Consider the following 18,761-nt stretch of genomic DNA (forward strand, 5'->3'; position numbering starts at 1 on the left):
TCATCAATATTTTTTTTCTTTCAGAAATCTGCACCAGAAATACAGACATGCTCTCTGACAAAAAGTATAGCATGGAGTAGTTACTCTAACTCCTCCTCCCAAAGTGAAAAAACTACTTTCAAACTATGCTTAAATTATACAATTTTATTCACAATGTGGCCATCTTCAACTTACTTCTTACACTTAGACACTTCAGCAACACTAATATGAAATTGTTACACAGTGGAAAACAAAGTTCTTGTCCTTAATTTGTGTGTTAATTAAGCAAAGGAACAAAGTTGCCATGGAAGTTAATATTTGTTTCACTTCTAAAATAATACTTTGAATATTTCACATTTTCCCCTTGGATAGTTGATATCATTGTTCCAGTTAACAGATCTGCTTTTGGGAATGAGCGCAGTTGCCATACACCCGATAATGAAATATATACAGCATCAGCAATACTTTCAGTGCAGCATAACTTCTGGCTCTATAACACTTCATTCATTGGAACGATATGATGTCAACCTCCTTGCCCTCCTAAACAAGACAATACTGGAACTCATTTATCGTGGAAGAGTAAAGCTGTCACACACTGAGCGAAACGAAACCGGCACCCTATCCGCAGTTTGGGGAGCACACGGGGATGGGCGGCTGGCCGGAGTGCCCCGGACTTGTGGGGCAGTCCCGTCCGGGAAGGGCTGCTCCCCCGGCTCTCCCGGAGCAGGGCAGGGAAAGCACAGGGCACGGTCTCTCCTCTTTCTCCTCCTCCCGCCCCTGCATCCTGCACTTCCCTGGCCCCCGCTCCCACAGCCCGGCAGCTGGCGCCCCCCACCTCCCTGCGCCCCGCCCGGCCCGTCCGAGTGCGGGGCGGCCCCGCGCCCGCGCTCACCTTGTTGGTGAAGCTGGAGGCCAGGTAGAAGAGGCAGAAGGCGAGCCCGCCCGCCGGCCTCTTCAAATACATCGGTCGGCACGGGAGCGGCGGGCGGCGGCCATCGGCCGGGCCGGGGACACGTCGCCTCAGCGGGCGCCGCCTCTGCGGGGCCGCTGCTGCCGCCCGGCGGCCGTGCCGGGCCCCTTGCGGCCGTGCCGGGCCCAGGGCGGCCGGAGCGGCCGCAGCGCCGCAGCCCGGGCACGGCCGAGGCCCAGGCGGCACCGCCGAACGGTGACCGGCCGGGGAGGGAGGACATTGTCCCCTCTCCTCTGCCTTCTGGGACCCCAGCTGGAGTGCTGCGCCCAGCTCCGAGGCACTGGGCGCGGGAAGGACGTGTTAAATAAAGCAAGTCCACAGGAGGGAGGCAAAGATGATCAGAGGGCTGGAGCACCGCTCCTGCAGAGACAGGCTGAGAGAGCCCGGGATGTTCAGGCCGGAGAAGGGAACGCTCTGGAGGGACCTTATACCAGCCTCTTACTACCTAAAGGGGACCTGCAAGAGAGCTGCAAAGGGACTTTTTACTTGGATATGCAGTGGTAGGGGGAATAGCTTTAAACTGAAAGAAGGCAGATTTAGACTAGATGTAAGGAAGATATTTTTTACAGTGAGGGTGGTGAGACGCTGGAACAGGTCTAGAAGTGGTCAAAGCCAGGCTGGACAGGGCTCAGAGCAACCTGATCTAGCTGAAGATGTTTAGCAGGATGCCCTGCCCTGGAATGTGGTCAAGCAACTTGGACGATGCCTCATTTACAAGGCTATTAGTCCAGTGGTGGATTGAGAGAGGGCATAAAGCTGGTTTTGGTGTTGAGTTCTGACAACACCAGTCTGACCCATCAACCCCCAAATTAGCATCCTGACAGTGAGGTAAAGATTTGGCAGACAAGCTGCTAAGCTGACCTGGAGATATATGAGTGGCAGTCAGTCACTGTACACTATAAAATCCAGTCCATTTACATATGGTTAGGTTCTTCTACCGTATCCTTTCTCGGAGTGTATATGAAGATTCCTCCTCTGGGTGGGGACACCCCTCAGAGCTAGTCCTTAAGGCTAAGTGAAAGAGATTTTGGCCATGGTCATTGGCATGGATGAATAACATCAATATCTGCTTTAATAACTATTTCTTTCTGCTAGTTTTATTTAGAATTGCTTTAATATAGTTGCTTTGATAGACTGCACTGTACCATCCTATCCTAGTAGTTTTATCTTCTATAGTGTGTCGCAAATAATTCTGAGTAAGATTTCTTTGTCTAATAATTTATCATAATGAATCATTCATTTTTATATAAATAGACCTGGTTTACCATCATTTATCCTACAGGACAAAATTGTACAAAAGTTGAATCACACCTCTATAATTTCTAAAACTTAAACCACTGACAGTCTGAGGCTAAGATTAGATTCAGCTGCACCTTGGTTCCTCTCTGAGCAGGAATTTATAAAGCAAGGGGGTCCTTTCTGCACCTCATGGCTCAATGTGAGGGCTTCCCTAATAAATTTTGTCTGAAACTCACACTCATGACAAGAAGCCACTGCTTATTGGAGGGAGCTGGACTAGATGGCTAACTTTAAAGGCCCCTTCCAATCAGCTATTCTATGATTCTATGATTCACTGGTGATGTGTGAACTATAAATATCCCAGGCAGGTGAAAAGAAACGCCCTGTCAGGTCATGGTTACTGGGTGATCTTTATTATGGCCTAGGTAAGCCTTGTTTTTCCCAGTCCTGGTACTAGCAAGGCCCTATCTTTGCAGCTCTTACCTTGACTTTGTTCAGGTAACACAAAGTACAGGGCCCTCTCTGTACACATACACCCTCTTTTTAGAGAACACAGCAAAGCAGCATAAATAAGGAACTTTATTTATGAGCATGGCTTAAACTAGGGAGGGAGGGAGGGAGGGAGGGAGGCACTAAGTGGTCAATTCCACTAAATGAGCCTGTCTAACCTGCTATGTTTAGCCTTTAAAGACAAGGTCAACAGAGTGCAACAGCTGAACAGCTGACCTACACCAAGATAAATTCAAGTATTTTGGTGCATCAGACATGATCCTATCTGGTTTGTAAGGTGGTAGTCCAACACAGACATCAATTTCCAGTGCTGAAATGTTTGGTCCATCCAGGCTCATGGAGATCATTGATGAGCCACTGTAATGGATGTGTTAGAGACAGCAAGGTGAGTGATACAGCATTTCCACTTTGCACAGCACCTGTTTATGTACAAATGTCAAAAGTGTATTTGGCAAACAAAGGCACACTTTGCATTGTGCCACAAATTCAGCCTGTAAAGCTTTAAAAAAGAGTAAGTAAAGTTTATGGATATCTACAAAGACTAATGTAAGCATGGAGTAAGAGCACCTTTGATTTTTTATTACAGTGGGGTATCACTTTCATGCAAAATATTACAGTGATATCTCTGAGCTTTTTGCAGTATTTCTTAGTATTTCTAGTACAAGTGGGAGACTGGGGCAAAGATGGTATATTTTCTTACAGCCAAATACAGAGGCAGGTTTGAATTCTTGTATGCCACTTACAGTGAGGGATTAAGAATGAAGATGTAAATTTCTGCTAATGTTTATCAGGACTGACTTGAATTACATACAAAGCAATCACTATGCAGCTTTGGAATTATTTTGATAATATGAAGGGACATTTCTGCTCTATGTAGATTTTTAACTTTTTATTGGGAGGTATGAACGTGTTGCAAATTATTTTGTTTACACATCATTTCACAAAACATTTCTTTTTAATACAATTCACTTCAAAGCTTGATCCATTCATATGAGAGGTCATGGGATCAAGGCCTAATCAGGAACTATTCAAGAGACTAAAATAAAGGACTTCTTTCTGAAAACTTAAAAAACTTAATAACAAGACATTGGAATATTTAGTTACTGTTCATGTCTTTCTGAATCAAAACCTACCAAAACCCATATTCTTAATCAGTGTTTGTACAGCTGTGCAAGAATAATGATTTTTCCCAGGGCAGCAGGACATTGCTTTGATATTCTGCTCATATATAAAGCTGTTAATTTTAGACGAAGATAGAGGGGAGCATGACAGTAATCTTCACACCCCAAAAGGGCAGTTGCAAAGGAAAAGAAATAATCTCATTTCACCAGGGCTAAGTGCAGAGAGGGTAAGAAACATGCTGGTACTGCATCACCAGACAAAGCCACTCTCGCCAGCATTTGGCAGTGCTGTGGTAACCAATGAACCTGATGACCTTAAAGGTCTTTTACAACCTAAATGATTCTGTGATCCTAAAATGCCTTCGTGGCACAAGCCTGTGTCATGCCTGCAGTTTGTGTGTAACAGCCTGGGTACCTACCCTCTTCCAAATGGTTTGTCTTTTAGCTGGGAACTTTCTGGGGTAATGAACTCCGTAACAGTGTCTTAGGAGATTGTAATGTGTTACGTCATTGCAGGTTGCTAAGGACAAATAAGAGGAACTTTGGCCGATGAAGCTGATTCTTGCACGGCTGAGAATTGATATGAATGGCCTTTACTGAGCCTGCCTGGCAGTACAGGCTTTGCTAGATGTAAAACAGGGAACTTACTCCGAGCAGGGCATACCACAGAACCCCTTACAATTTCTGCCCTTGCAGCCACCTAGCTTTCCAGGCTGGTTTTCAGATTATCAGCAGTGACTGTGACAGCGCATTTGTCTGACTGCAGACAGATACCTTCAACAGATGGTGATGAGCCAGCGAGGGGATTTCTAGGTGTTGCTTCCTTCCTTTAAGGAAACTTGCCCAAATACACCTAATGTGCCATAGCAAAACACTATCCCATTGCTGCTGTCCTGGAAATAGGGCACTTTAGTCACAATACTATTTTCCAGATAAATATTACACATAAAACCGAGATGTAAAAGGCAGCAAGTCACATACAAAGTATTTCAACTTATATCTACAGTGGCTTACAGGACTGGGATAAAATTAATTTGTTTGCTTATACTTTGGTTAATTTGTTGTAATTTTTTGTGTTCCTTCAGTTACTTCCTGTAATAAAAACAAATGCCAAATATTTCATTTCACAGAATAGGTTATGTTGGAAAAGACCTCTGAGACTGAGTCCAATCTATGACCAAACACCAAGTAGACTAGATCATGGCACTGAGTGCCACATGCAGTCTTTCCTTAAACACCTCCATAAATGATGACTCCATCACCCCCCTGGGCAGTTCACTCCAATCTAATCACCCCTTCTGTGAAGAAACTCTTCCTAATGTCCAATCAAAACCTCCCCTAGCGCAGCTTGAGGCTGTGTTCTCTGGTCCTGTTGCTTGTTGCCTGGGAGAAGAGGCCGACCCCCAGCTGGCTCCAGCCTTCTTTCAGTGGTTGTAGAGAGCGGTAAGGTCACTCCTGAGCCTCCTTTTCTCCAGGATAAACACCCCCAGCCCCCTGAGCCGCTCTCCATCGGACTTGTGCTCCAGACCCTTCACCAGCTCCGTTGCCCTTCTCTGCACTCCATTTCATCTATTTGTTTTGCCTGGCTTATTGTTTGATTTGTTGGGGTTTTTTTCCTCCCACCGTTCCCTTGGTTACTTCCCGAGATCAAAAACAAACGTTACTATATAATTTCTCCCTTTCGCGTTACCACCAGCCCGGCTCAGCCCCCCCTCTGTCCCTCAGCCCCCGGGTGGGTAGGGCCGGCCGGCGGAGGTTCCGCCGGCAGGTTCCGCCTCCGCGCTCCGCACGCCGCCGGTGCGGCCGCGGCCGGCCCGGTGACATCACCGGAAAGGCGGGTCAGCCCCGGCCAATGGGCCGCCCGACGGCCGCGGGGAAGCGCGGAGGACCCGGAAGGTTTCGCACTCGGAGCGTTGCTGCCCCGCGGAGAGAGCTCGCTGCTGCCGCCGCCCGCCCCTGCGTGCCCCATGGACTCGGTGGGAGTCGCTGCCGCCGCGCCCGACGCCGGGCCGGGCCCCGCCTGGCAGAGTAAGGTGAGCGCTGTGCCGGCCCGCGGGGCCGCGCCCGACCCTGTCCCGGCTCCGGGGAGCCGGAGGAGCAGGAGGAGAAGCACCGAGGCCGTGGAGAAGGCGCTGCGAGGTGGTGCCAGCGCCACCAGGGTGGCTGTCACTCGGTTGAACGACGCGAGCGCGGTTTGCTGCTACCGGCAATTATCTCCTTGGTGGTGAGAGCTGTTGTGACAGCCTGATAACTGAGCCGCTTCCCTCCGAGGGTGTTGGAGAGAGCGAGCTCGGTTATCCCGGCGATAGGCAGCGAGTCCCGGCTTGCCTGGCTCGGCGTTCTCCAGCCCCGCCTCCCCGAGCCAGGTGCTGTGTGCCTGTGCGGTTTTGAGATTGCATGTTTTACCATGGCTGACCTTTCAGGGCTCCAGGAGCAGGGCAGGAAGGTGGGCGTAAGCTGCTGCTGTTGGGTTATTCCAAGAGAAGTTTTAGCTAGGTTGTGTGTCTGCTTGTATGCAAACCTCCTGGGGAAGCTGTACCCCTGTCTCCAGAGGGTACCGACACTGACGTTTTTCCCTTCAACCCGTGTTCTCTCTATTGAGTTTATGAAACTACTCTTTGAGTAGTTCCCCGAGTATCTGTAGAAGAGCCCTTACAAGATTACATGAGCTTATTTTGGAGCCAGCGATTGCTAATTATCCTGATTGTTGTGTTGCCGCTGCACAAGTCTTGCTGACTTGAATAAAATGTTTATTTACAGTGTCCGTGGGGAGCCCCTAGCACAACATCAATATCATGTTCTCTTGCTGATGTCATGAGTGAACAGCTGGCAAAAGAATTGCAGCTGGAAGAAGAAAATGCTGCTTTTCCTGAAGTGGTTGCGTAAGTTTAAGTCCTGGATTAGTGCTCTGCATAGCTGTGATGCCATCTTCTGTCTCTTGTGCATTTTCTTACAACATGTTCAATGCATAGCAATATAGTAAATGATTTGCCTGTTGCCCCTAATTCTGCTTCCTCTGATCATCTTCAGTGAAGATGGCTTCCCCAGCTAAAAGTCTTCCTTAGATTCTCTTCTCTGTTGCTCTTCCTTCCTTATTGATGTTTTCTTTGCGTTTTCTGGGGGTGTTAACACAGTCTGTAAGCTATATTTAGAGAAATGTCAGAAATGGGTTTTTTCTACCCTTTTAGGAACTCTTGTCAACAGTGTACAATGTTATTTTGAGAACCATCAGGTGTATCACCTGTGTCCTCCCACTACCTGAAAGTTCTAAACAAAGGCCAAGAGCTTACTGGTTCCAAAATTGTGCAAGTTTTGGCTATCTTTCCTGTGAAGCAGAAAAAGCAACACTATTTGGGATATTTTAAACATATAAATAGGTATACACATGCATACACCTGTATGCCTTCTTTTTTTTTTTTCCTCTAGGACATCTTAAAAATAGAGTTTAATGCTTCTAGTTAAATGGTAAACAAGCAAAAATTTAAGTAAAATTTGCATTGTAAATAAGTAGCAAAGAGAAATGAAGTAATGATCTATTAATATTTAGTGTTGGCTTGGAGAGGAGGCAGACAGCTGAGATCCATTCCTTTCTGTCAGCTCTGCATGAAGTCTGTTGTATAGAGTGGGAAAGTGGTATAAAGCAGTGTTTCTGCTTAGATTGCTGTGTTTAAGTTTTTAAAAATTCCTGTTTTCATCTTCTGTAGTGCTGCTGAAGGACCATTTATTACAGGAGAAAATATTGACACTTCTAGTGATCTAATGCTAGCTCAGATGCTGCAGATGGAATTTGACAGGGAATACGATGCACAGCTTCGGCGTGAAGAGAAGAAGATCAATGGAGACAGCAAAGGTACCTTCATCAGAAGGAATATTTTTGCTGTGGAGCTATTCTTGGCACTTAGCTTAAATTGGCAGAGCTATGAGGAAGTAGCAAATCCCTGATAATCACAGACATGCTTATTTGTTTTTTTTTCCTCAAGTCTCCATATCCTTTGAAAATTATCGGAAGGTGCATCCCTATGACAGTGACAGCTCAGAGGATGAGGTTGATTGGCAGGATACCCGTCATGATCCATACAGAGCAGGTATGTGCAGCTTTAAACAATACAATTTCTTCAGCCAATAGACCTGAGAGTATGACAGAGTTAAGTTAGGTCTTGTTTTAATATGAGGAGAGACACTAGGTACATTTAAAATCAGGTCACCTCAATGGGAGGTGTCAGCAGGAGGTTGGGTGGATAACTTCAGGCTTCTGTCTGCCAGTATATTGGCTGAATCTGGCAAAATAACCAGTGTACATGGGAAGTATTGTGGGAAGTATTGTGCTCATCTGTCGTCTACATTTGGATGATGTGATTACATGTAATTTGCATATAATATCGAATACTCCTGTCATAGCATGCCAGAAATGTGTCTGACACCCCAGAGAAGACAGAGAAGTAAGTTGTAACATAGCCAAAAGAAGCTGTCCTGCTTAGGATAGGGGAAGACTCTATTAAGATCATACAACTGGAGTAATTCATTCTGTTTTATAAATAAAATTATATTACTTTTGCAGATATTGTGGGACTTCTATGAGCATTGGTTATGTTTGTTTAGATGTAAAGTTTGGTTTCTTTTTCTCACTGCTGGCAGATAAACCTACTACTACACCAAGAAGGGGTTTCATAGGAAAAGGAAAAGACATTACTACAAAACATGATGAAGTGGTATGTGGAAGAAAAAACACTGCTCGCATGGAAAATGTAAGTGAAAACTTAGGGAAACTTAATTTGTGTAAAACTGGAATGCTGCAGTTCAGCCAAAGAACTAATGCTTGTCCACCAGTGCTGCTGGGTAGGATGCTGACTTTTCTTTTTTCCCTGTTGCATGAAAGCAGTGTAGTCTTTGCTTTATTGGTTACTCTCATTGGTAGTTTGAGTTTTGTCAGTTTTCTGTTTAAAAGTGGTTTGTTATTGAGCAATTCAAGGATTTGCACAGAACTGTTTTGGGAAAACAAAACTATCAGCAAGTCTGGCACACAAACTAATAAAACACAAAAGCTATTTTTGAAAACGATAGATGTTGTGTAATCCTCCTTCTAATTAATTTTGTCTGATAAGCCAAGTAACTTATTTTCAGTCAAATGTTTGACTTACTGTTTTTCAGTCTGTTTATCTTTAGTACATACCTTTCATTGTTTTTAAGGTAACTGGTGCAACTTCTGTAAATAAGGAAATGCTGCAAGTGTTGTTTTTTGCAGGATGTTAGGTAATCTCATATCACTTTGGGCAGAACTTTGAGTTCTGAGTTTAAAGCAGTGTGTTTGTGCAATGTTGTCATTATGTTAAAAAAGTGGGTTTCACATAGGTCCAAATCTATCATGAGTTTTTCCAAATCAGAATGAGAAATTTCTGTTTGTGCCAGCTTTTGGCATCTGCTAGTAACAATGCTTAAATTCCTATTATTTCTGCTTGTAGTTTGCACCTGAATTCCAAGTTGGGGATGGAATTGGGATGGACTTAAAGCTGTCAAATCAAGTCTTCAATGCCTTAAAACAACATGCATACTCTGAGGAACGTCGAAGTGCAAGGCTCCATGAGAAGAAGGAGCACTCCACTGCTGTATGTTTTTCATAACTACTCCTTATCTTGTGGAATAGCTAAACTCTGCTGAGTAACTTCTTGCAACATTCCATTTTTAGTAAAACAGCTAAGCAACATTATGTTAACATTGTTGAAGCAAATTATATCAGCTAGCTCCTTCTAGAAAAAGGCTCTTTGTTTGAGCTGCATTACTGTGAGAACCATGTTGAAGTAAGAGCAAGCAGCTACTGCTTTTTTCTCTTTGTCTTTCTAAACTTGTCTCTCAATCACCTATGTTGAATAAACTGCCTGGAAGTTATTTATAGAAACGTCCAGAGGACTAATCCTCTGCAGTTGAACCATATGGCTCTAAATATCTGTCTTCATAACAAGTTTCAGGCGGATGAGGTGACCAACTGACCTAATAATTTAGGAGTTTACTTGGTAGACTCTATGGGTGAGCTTGAAGTAGGGCCTCTGGTAATTCCTGATGTGGACTTCTTCAAATATGTGTGTTTTGCTTTGCTTTATTGTTACTTATATCCCAAGTATTATATTTCTTTGATATTACAATTAATGATTTGTATAGGCTTCTTGAAAACACTGTAGAAAGTGCTGTTGAGCCACAGTCTGTATGTGCAATTGGTAAAATATTCTATGTGCTGCACAGCTGATGGGAAACTAAGAGTATTAAATCATTAAATCAGTCCTGGACAGATTTGCTTTGCTTCAGATGTTTATTTTGGTTTGGCTTTTTTTTTCTCCCATCTGTCAGTTGAGAGAAATTTTAATAATATATTATTATTTCCATTTAGTTGAGTTCTTGTGATATATAAATATTCTAAACTCATGATAAAGCAAAGAATTGCTTTATTGAATTGAGTATTCATGTCTTGCCTATTAATCTTATTCATCTCTTGTAGGAGAAAGCAGTGGATCCTAAAACACGTTTACTTCTGTACAAGATGGTCAATTCTGGGATGCTGGAGACCATCACAGGCTGCATCAGCACAGGAAAGGAATCTGTTGTTTTTCATGCCTATGGAGGAAAGTGAGTATATTGTTTGTTACTGATGATAGCTTTAAGTACAAGAGATGATTTAAAAAGCAGAAAACACAAAAATATTTAAACATCTGCACCTTTTTTATTTCTGAGACTTAATGGCTGTATTTGTGTATATGCGGGTAGTAATAAAATCTGAAAACCAAATGATACCAACCATAAAGTAAAAGAATCCCCACTTTCCTCCTTGGAGGCTCTTAATGAATGGGGACAAATTCGCCATGCGTTTCTGTGGAAAAATATGTACTCTTTTTATAAAAAAGAAATCTTGAGGTTTTTGAGAGACTCTTTCCACTGACCTGCCCGAGACCACAGAGCTGTCAAAAGGATTTTGGGCTACCTGGAGGTTGTCTTTCCATAGAGATTGCTCTATTGCCAGCTCTATATTTGCAGCTTAGTGGAGGTGCTGTTTGTTACTTTGAGGTTATCTTGAGAATTGTGTTGGGATACTGCTTATTTCTTGAATCCTTCCTGCCATACTGGAAGGATTAGAGTGCATTATGGCAACTGCATTGTGTTTAACTGACTTTAAACCAGTGATGTTTGAGAAAGAACTAATAAAACTCAACTACAGGTAATGTATTTAGAGATGTCAGGGAGAAAGTTGGAATTGGGGAGATGTGCCTTAACAAATTAGGAGGGGTAATCTGTTTGATAAGCAACTTATAATCAAAATGCCAAAACCCAAACATTCAAATGTAAGTTCAATCATAGAATTGTTATAAGTTTAAGCTGGCTTCTAAATGTGAAAGAAAATTAGATCCTCTCTTATATTAAAAATAGCTGTATGTGGCAATATATAAAAACCCAAACCCATGCATTTGCTTGTAAATATGTGAATAGTTAACTTTGTTATATATTTGTCTTTTTCCATGAGCAGTGCAACTGAAGATAAAGTTATTCCTCCAGAATGTGCCATCAAAGTGTTTAAAACAACTCTTAATGAATTCAAGAACCGTGACAAATACATTAAGGATGACTACAGGTTTAAAGACCGCTTCAGTAAATTGAATCCACGAAAAATTATTCGTATGTGGGCTGAGAAAGAAATGCATAACTTAACAAGGTAAAGAAAGAAAAAGGAAGTGTAGTTGCCAAATGCCTGTCAGTTTCCTGTTCTCTATTTCAGGAAGATACTCTATGTCTGGGTATTTAACTTAAAGGTCAAAATAATATACAACCTGGCACAGATTGAATAAGCTCCTGGGTTTTTTTACAGTTTAATAAGCTGTGTCAGCATCTCAGTGATTTTGCAGCAGAATTTACAGGCTCATGAAGTTAACAGGTTCTAGTTGCAAAAGTGATTAATATTTAGTGAGCATTTTTAGATTAACTTATAACTTCAGAATCTGAATTTTCCTGTGTACAATATATATAATTATTCAGTTTTTAATTCTTTCAAAGACTTTGTTTACTCTGGATCGGTTTCTTCTCACAGCTCTCAGATTGCAAATGAAATAGTGGAAACTAGAACTTTGGGGGCTTTGAAGCTTTTGTTCTGTTTTTCTTAATCAGTATCTATTTTCTGACCCACAGAATGCAAAATGCAGGAATTCCTTGTCCTCAAGTGGTTATCCTTAAGAAGCACGTCTTGGTTATGTCTTTCATTGGCCAGGATCAAGTCCCAGCTCCTAAACTAAAGGATGTAACACTTAGTAGTGAAGATATGAAAAAGGCCTACTACCAGATTCTTAATGTAAGATGATGCTGATTTCTCCTCCAGTTCTGGGTTGTATTTTCTTTTAAGAGAATAACTGTAAGGACAGATGAGCACATATTTACTTTTCAGGATGCTTACATAATTGTCAAGATACAAAGTCCAAAGTCTTATTTTGCTGCTGTTTAATATGTGACTTAGAATCAGTAAGACAGTATGCACTTAAAAAATACAATTAAATTTAATCTGAGTGGAAAACATACTGGAATTTGATGACAAACAGATGCTTAACAGCAGAGGAATTGTGAGTAAGTAGTCCTCCTTTTACAGAAGCAGTATGTGGTTTAGAAAATTCTCTGAAGTCTTTCTGGGCTTACCAAACACTTAATTTACAATGCTTAAGCACTCTTCAGTGGATTGCCCGCCCCCTTTTCAGCAAACCTAGAAACTGGAGAATTAATTAGAACATAGCATGGTGGATGCTTTAATTTCCTATTATCTGCTTGGTTCAAACACACCAGCTGCTAACTGTCTACTCATTATGTTATAGATATTAAAAAAACCAACCAGGCAACCAGCCTCACAGCTTGGCAACAGGAGTGGTCTAGGTCTCAAATGAATGACACCAGTGAGCAACACAGCTGTGTCTTAAGTGAATTTGTGTACTGGTTAGGACTCAGTCTCTACAACTGTGAGACTTTCTTCCCATGTGATAGGAGTGAAAATGAGAGGAGAGAATATGCTTATCTGTCTCCTGCACTTGGACAGCTTGGCAGAGCTGACTTGAGTTTACCGGAGTAGCTCTTCTGACTTTGCCAATGCTAAGCTTGGTGATAAAAGCTTAGTTTGCTGGCATTTTGCCAAAACTGCAATTCCCTGGATGGAAGTGTACTGAAGATTTGGGTAAAAATTATGTAAATTATGTGAGTGATTAGGGAAGGGTTGGTGTTGTTTTGGTGTTTTGTTTTATTTTTTAAGTCACGCTAGCAGTATTTATTTGGAGTATAGCATACTTCCTTCATTAATTTGGTTCCTTGCAGATGATGCAGCAGTTGTATAGGGAGTGCAACCTGGTCCATGCAGATCTGAGTGAATACAACATGCTTTGGCATGATGGGAAGGTGAGTTTGTTCTTAATTTGGGGGGGAAAAGTTTAATCTACTGTGAAACACTAATACAAAGCAAATTGCTATTTCTCTGTGACCACAGGTCTGGCTCATTGATGTCAGTCAGTCTGTGGAGCCAACCCATCCTCATGGACTTGAGTTTTTGTTCAGAGACTGTAGGAATGTTTCACAGGTAAGACCTCTTTGTCTGACAGTCTTCTGTTATGCTGCATGCTTTCTAAGATACAAGATATCTTAGATATGTAGAAGATTACACTTGCACAGTTTCCATGCTGATAGTGTCCTTCTCTGAAAGTGACAAAAATGTGGAAAAGTAAAATTATACCACTAGAAGTGAAAGCTTCCTTCAGTTACGTTTATCTGTGGGTCAGCAACAACAAAAATGTAATTTTGAGTAAATGTAGTAACTGGGGAAAGTCAAAGGAATATTTTGTTCTGTGTAGTAAAGTGTTTAATGTGTGCTCTTTACATTGACTAGTTCTTCCAGAAAGGAGGCGTGGCAGAAGCACTTAACGAGCGGGAACTCTTCAACGCTGTCTCAGGTTTAAATATTACAGCTGACAATGAAGTAGACTTCCAAGCAGAGGTATGGCTTTCTCTGTCTAACAGTTTAAATTTGGTTAGCTATGGTAGCCATTACCTTAACTTTCCAGATTTAGTTTGTGTGACTGCTGTGAGTAAAATTTCAGCAGTCATTCTGAATCTCTTTTTTTAAACCTTGAGTATTCAACCTAGTACAACCATTTCCAGAAGCTCAGATTGACAGACTCTCCACCCCCTTTCCTGATCCCCCTGCTCCCAGGCAGAAAAGACTTCATGTTGAATATAGTTGCTTCATTTCAGCATTAAGGCAAATCTAGTGATCTGCTTTAGTTTAAGAGCTGTTGTCTTGCCTTACATATATTAAACGTTGTAGAACAAAAAGAAAGTTGGGTTAAAAATAGTAATTATTCTACTGCTAATTTTTCATGGTTTAGATGCCAATTTATTTGAAATTAAAGTTTAGGCAGGCATTTTTAATTTTGAAGCTTAAAATCATGTTCATGTAAATATGGACTTAGGAATCTTTGGTCGCTTATTGCCTTTTAGTTTTCAACATTTGGCTGTAACTGCTCAAGGCCTGTGTCCTGATATCAGATTTTAAAAAAACTACTTGTCAAATATTCCATATTTTCTACTTAAAGTAAGGGCAATGTGACAATTCTACTCTCCCTAGCTACTAATGACATTTCAGGTTTGTGCTACACCAGCATGCAAGAGGTGGGAGCTGGTAAATAGGTGACTCCTGGGGCAGGTGGTCAAAGTAAGAAAGAGATAAAGGGAACACAGTGCCACAGTTCCACAATCTCTGTGTCATTGGAGAAAGGCACACTTCTGTACTTTGAGGAATACAGCTGAAGTCTTAAGAAATCACCCATTCCTCTCTGGTGCATTTTAGTTCTGTAGCTTCAAACTGTAAAGGAGTGCTGCTCATTTTAGTAACTTGTTGAGAACAGATATTTCAAGGGGTACCTGGCTGTATTTGAGCTGTTACATGGGACTGAATCTTTGAAATAGCAACATTTTACATACCTGCTCTGGCCTCAAAAGCTACTTTTTAATGCTCTTTAGAAGCCTTCTGCTGCTGGCATGGTTTTATGACTTCAGCATGGTTTTATTTTTGCCTCTCTAGATTGAAGCTTTGGAGAAGATGAATGAAGATCACGTGCAGAATCATGGAAAGAAACTGTCAACGTTTTCTAGTGATGGAGACCCACCTATATATGATGAATAGCACTGAGTTTGTAGCTGCTGACGAAACAAAACACAAATTTACTGCTTCTAACTACGTTGGTGCAGTGGTAAATGTCAACTGCCAATGTCAAGAGAGTGGTTGGCTGGGAATACCAAAATGGAAAACACAGCAAGCATATGGTGATGCCTCAGTGGTTTGCTTTTTTTTTTAACTTGTCCCACACATCAGGCTGGCACTGTGAGAATGGACTGTCACTACCACTTTGAACAGACTGACAACTTCACCAATTGCCCAGTTACATTAGACTAATGTAGCTCAGATGGTCATATTTTGCGTGATTCAGAGCTTACATATCTTTTAGTCTAAAAAAAATAATTTTAAAATCATCTATATTGTCTCAAGTATCTAGTTGGAAAGCGCACTAGAAGAGTCCCTCTCTTTTTTTTCCTAATGCAACTTGGAAAACTAATGAAACATTGTTTATGGACACAGTGTTATTCATCCATCTCCACCAAGGGCAAAATGAAAAGGCAAACTATGCACTGCAATCATATGAAAATTTTAATTTAGCAAAGTAATATATTTATAAATGCAGAAGTCTGGACTTTTTCATTTGAAATACAGGGAATGTAGTTTTAATAATCTCTGTAAATACTGTTGGGTATTATATGGGAAACATATTTGAAATCCAACCAGCAGAGGACTTCCTTGGTGACATGCCAGGAAATCCTGAGTCAATGATGTATAATAAAGAGTCAGTTCAGGTAGCTTCACTCTTAATACACAAATGGTTCCAAGAACTTGGTGTAAGCCAAAACCAAAACTATAATAATCCTGTCTATACTTAGAATCTATCTGTTTGGAGCATCAAATATTCTTACCCTAAAGATAATCACAGGCAAATATAAGTATTCTTTTTGCACCTGTAAGAAAAAAAAGCTTTGTTTAGAAATAATGATAACTGATACTGGTTTCCACAGTCTGTTTATTCTTAATTTCAGTCTCTTTTTTTTTTTTTGTCTTTGTGAGCATCTTCTAAAAATCTACTGATGTTTCTCTCCAAAAAACGCATTTAAAGATGAACTGATGTGGTGGGATAGTTTGGAATTAAGGAATTCTAATCAACTTCTTTTTAACTGATTTCTGGTTTGTAGTTTCTGATGCTGCTCTTTATCAAGCAGAATATAGTGATGCTACGTGACCTCACAGTGTGCTGTGAAAGTGACTTTTTAATCTCTTTTTGTTGGAAAACTGGTGGTGAAGTAAAAATTTAAGATCTTGTGGTGGTATTCTTGCATGGTTCTTTGCATCACAGAGGCCTTCATTGATCATTGGTGCTTCACTAGAGCAGTCTTAGGGGGGTAGGACCACACAAATTCCTTACAACAATATAAAAATGAGTCTTTGGGTGGGTACTACATGAACAGTAAACAACCTTGGTTTTGCCAGATTCATCCCAACACTTGGATCCTCTTCTTTTTCTAAATCAGACAAGTATCTTGCATTTACTCCTTACTTCTGAAATAAAGGAGCTTGTATCTTTCAGATCCTTAAGTCTGTTCTGAATTTCTCAGTGAAATAGTTTCCCAAAATAATGGTATCAGGAAAAGGACAGACTAGGTACTGCAAGGAAGACTACAAGCTGCTGTTGACAAAGATATCCAGATCTCCTTCAGAGGACAAGGCTTTTTTTTTTTTTTTTTTAAGATAGTCCTGTTCTTGGCTTATAACTAGTTTTATATTCTTAACATTTGTTGGGGGGGGGGATATCTCAGAACAGTTGCTAATGCCTTAAAATGTTCTTGTACAAGGAAGTTTTTGATTGCTACAGCTATTTGCATGAAGAGAGAGGAAGAAGGCAGAAATAAGAGGAAGTAAGGAGGGTGGTTTTTGAGCTGTTTGAAACAGGTCCCTGCTTGTATCTCTGTGCTTGGGCCAAAGCCTCCCTTGTTACTGTCATTTTTAATTTCTTGCTGAAATCTGTCTAGCACAGGCTTAAGAAAACCAAACACGCCCCAATAAATGAAGCAATTTTTCTTGAGTCTAATTGAAAGCTACTGGGCCCAAATATATTATATACTATCTATTATACATTATATTATATATCTTATATATTAATGTATTTTCACTTCCAGCAGTAAAATTGGCTCAGGAATTTGCTTTGAGATTTTAAGACACCTGGGCATGTTTCCAAGTTTCCAAGTAGTTGAAAACAAGAATTTGCTAAAAGAAGCATTTTCCTGGACTCCTTTGAAATAAAAAGTTCCAGGATTATTATTGGGCAATTAGAATCTTAGTTTTGAAATTGGGCATTAAGGTTTATTACTATCAGATGAGTTACAAGTTGTATGTGTTATTTACTCGTCTGCTGATTTCCCCTCAAAGGTACCTCAGTTTCTATTGCAGTTGGAGGAAGTCCATGCTGGTTTTAAGAGAAGTAGAAAAGGGTAAATGTCAGTAGAATTTCTTAAACTTTCACCCTGGATTAACTAAACTTCTGGCTAAAAAGCAATAAATTTTGTTACTCTGTAAAAATTTGTAAACTTTAAGGTACTTCAAATGCTTTGGATATACTGGTCATCTCCAGTTAACAGAATGGTTTGGTGATGCAGGAGGGTTCTGCAGAACAAACAGCTCATTATAATTCTTAGTTGTGACTTTAGTATCTTTATGTGAAATATCTTTAGTATCTGATGTGACATTAGTGCAGGTGGACTGACTGGGTCACAAGTCATCCATTGGTTGTTTCATGATACTGTATTAATATCTGGTACTTAAATTTCTATTTCTCCCATACTAAACTGTGCTACCATTTTAACCTGAAATTTTTAAAATTGTTATGATCTTAGTCTTTTTTTCCTCCCTCTTTTTAAATTTTCCTTTCTAAACCAATAAGGAATAGCTGATATTCTCACACAATTTCTAGATCATAATGTAGGGCTTACAGCTAGTAAGCTAAGACATTAGCCAGTGCATCAACAAAAAAAATCCCATTGCTGTTTTGTTGTCCAAACTAAAATATATGCTCAGCATAAATGCTGAGAACCAAGCCAGACTTTGACTTCAATAATGCTTCATTAATATTTTTCCTGAACTATTTTTCAGCACTAAAAAGCAGTTTCTGGCCAAGGAGCAGGATCAATAGTGACAGTGATGAAGCAGCAATTGTGGACAAATACAGGCAGATCTCAGAAGCAGTTGTTTCCTTTTTTTCTCCACATAAAAGTTTTGGGTTTGTTTTAGGTTTGTTGGTTTTAAGATCATTATAATAAGACTGGGCCAAAAGCCCCTGTCTGCTGCTGTGGCCTCCATGCTTGGTTGAGAAAGACAGTGGGTTTGCTTGCCTGACATTTTAAAGTCCATTAACTTTGCTTTTAAAAGCAGAAAAAATCCTCCCAGCTAGAGCAGTGCCCTGATAAGTGAGTCAGAGCATATCCCAGCACCTTAATTCCCTTATTTCCCTCCTCTGATACGTGCCCTCCTAAATATTTGCAATGCGGTCCTGCACTGTAACGCTATGCTCATCCCACGTCTTTCTTTTCGCCAGCATCCACGCCTTGCCTGAAGCAGATGTTGCAGCTTCTCGGGTCTCTGTCTCCCTTTGCTAAGCTCACTGCTACCCCTCATACACTGGCGTTCAGGGGTGCCAGACAAATCCCTCTCCCGCTCTCTCCCAGCAGCGCTCCCAGTCGCTGCTCCCTCCCCCGGGCCGCTGCGCCTTTAAGGCGGGAGCGCCCCGCGTCACGCGCGAGGGGAGTGTAAACAGGAAGCGGCCGCCCGCGAGCCGGGGTGGGCA

The 18,761-nt window shown here is 41.3% G+C and overlaps 2 protein-coding genes across 4 annotated transcripts in view; one reads left to right on the plus strand and one right to left on the minus strand.

Moving 5' to 3' along the window:
- TMEM241 (transmembrane protein 241) overlaps nt 1-985 on the minus strand; it is a 54,771-nt gene extending 53,786 nt beyond the window's left edge. For 2 of the 3 annotated variants that reach the window (XM_058039818.1, XM_058039810.1), the window contains exon 1: nt 872-981. In XM_058039818.1, the coding sequence (XP_057895801.1) occupies nt 872-943 (72 nt within the window). In that variant the 5' untranslated portion in view covers nt 944-981. Of the gene's footprint in view, nt 1-871 lie in introns of all 3 variants that reach the window. The other variant, XM_058039801.1, reaches the window with a different exon arrangement.
- Nucleotides 986-5,676: 4,691 nt separating this feature from the next.
- On the plus strand, nt 5,677-16,519 carry RIOK3 (RIO kinase 3). The gene is made up of 13 exons (XM_058023615.1): nt 5,677-5,852; nt 6,580-6,701; nt 7,524-7,669; nt 7,800-7,904; nt 8,455-8,564; nt 9,279-9,422; nt 10,307-10,434; nt 11,327-11,512; nt 11,983-12,142; nt 13,144-13,224; nt 13,313-13,402; nt 13,709-13,816; nt 14,903-16,519. The coding sequence occupies exons 1-13, from the start codon at nt 5,787-5,789 to the stop codon at nt 15,002-15,004; spliced, it is 1,548 nt and encodes a 515-aa protein (XP_057879598.1). The 5' UTR covers nt 5,677-5,786; the 3' UTR covers nt 15,005-16,519.
- The last annotated feature ends 2,242 nt before the right edge of the window (nt 16,520-18,761 follow it).

The sequence above is a fragment of the Melospiza georgiana genome, chromosome 1, assembly GCF_028018845.1.
Source record: "Melospiza georgiana isolate bMelGeo1 chromosome 1, bMelGeo1.pri, whole genome shotgun sequence".
Taxonomy (NCBI): Eukaryota; Metazoa; Chordata; class Aves; order Passeriformes; family Passerellidae; genus Melospiza; species Melospiza georgiana.

Coding starts and splice junctions, on each gene's coding strand:
- RIOK3 (XM_058023615.1), top strand. CDS start 5,787: ATGGACTCGGTGGGAGTCGCTGCCGCCGCGCCCGACGCCGGGCCGGGC. Junction 7,905..8,454: donor TCATGATCCATACAGAGCAG/GTATGTGCAGCT, acceptor CACTGCTGGCAG/ATAAACCTACTACTACACCA. Junction 12,143..13,143: donor CCTACTACCAGATTCTTAAT/GTAAGATGATGC, acceptor GGTTCCTTGCAG/ATGATGCAGCAGTTGTATAG.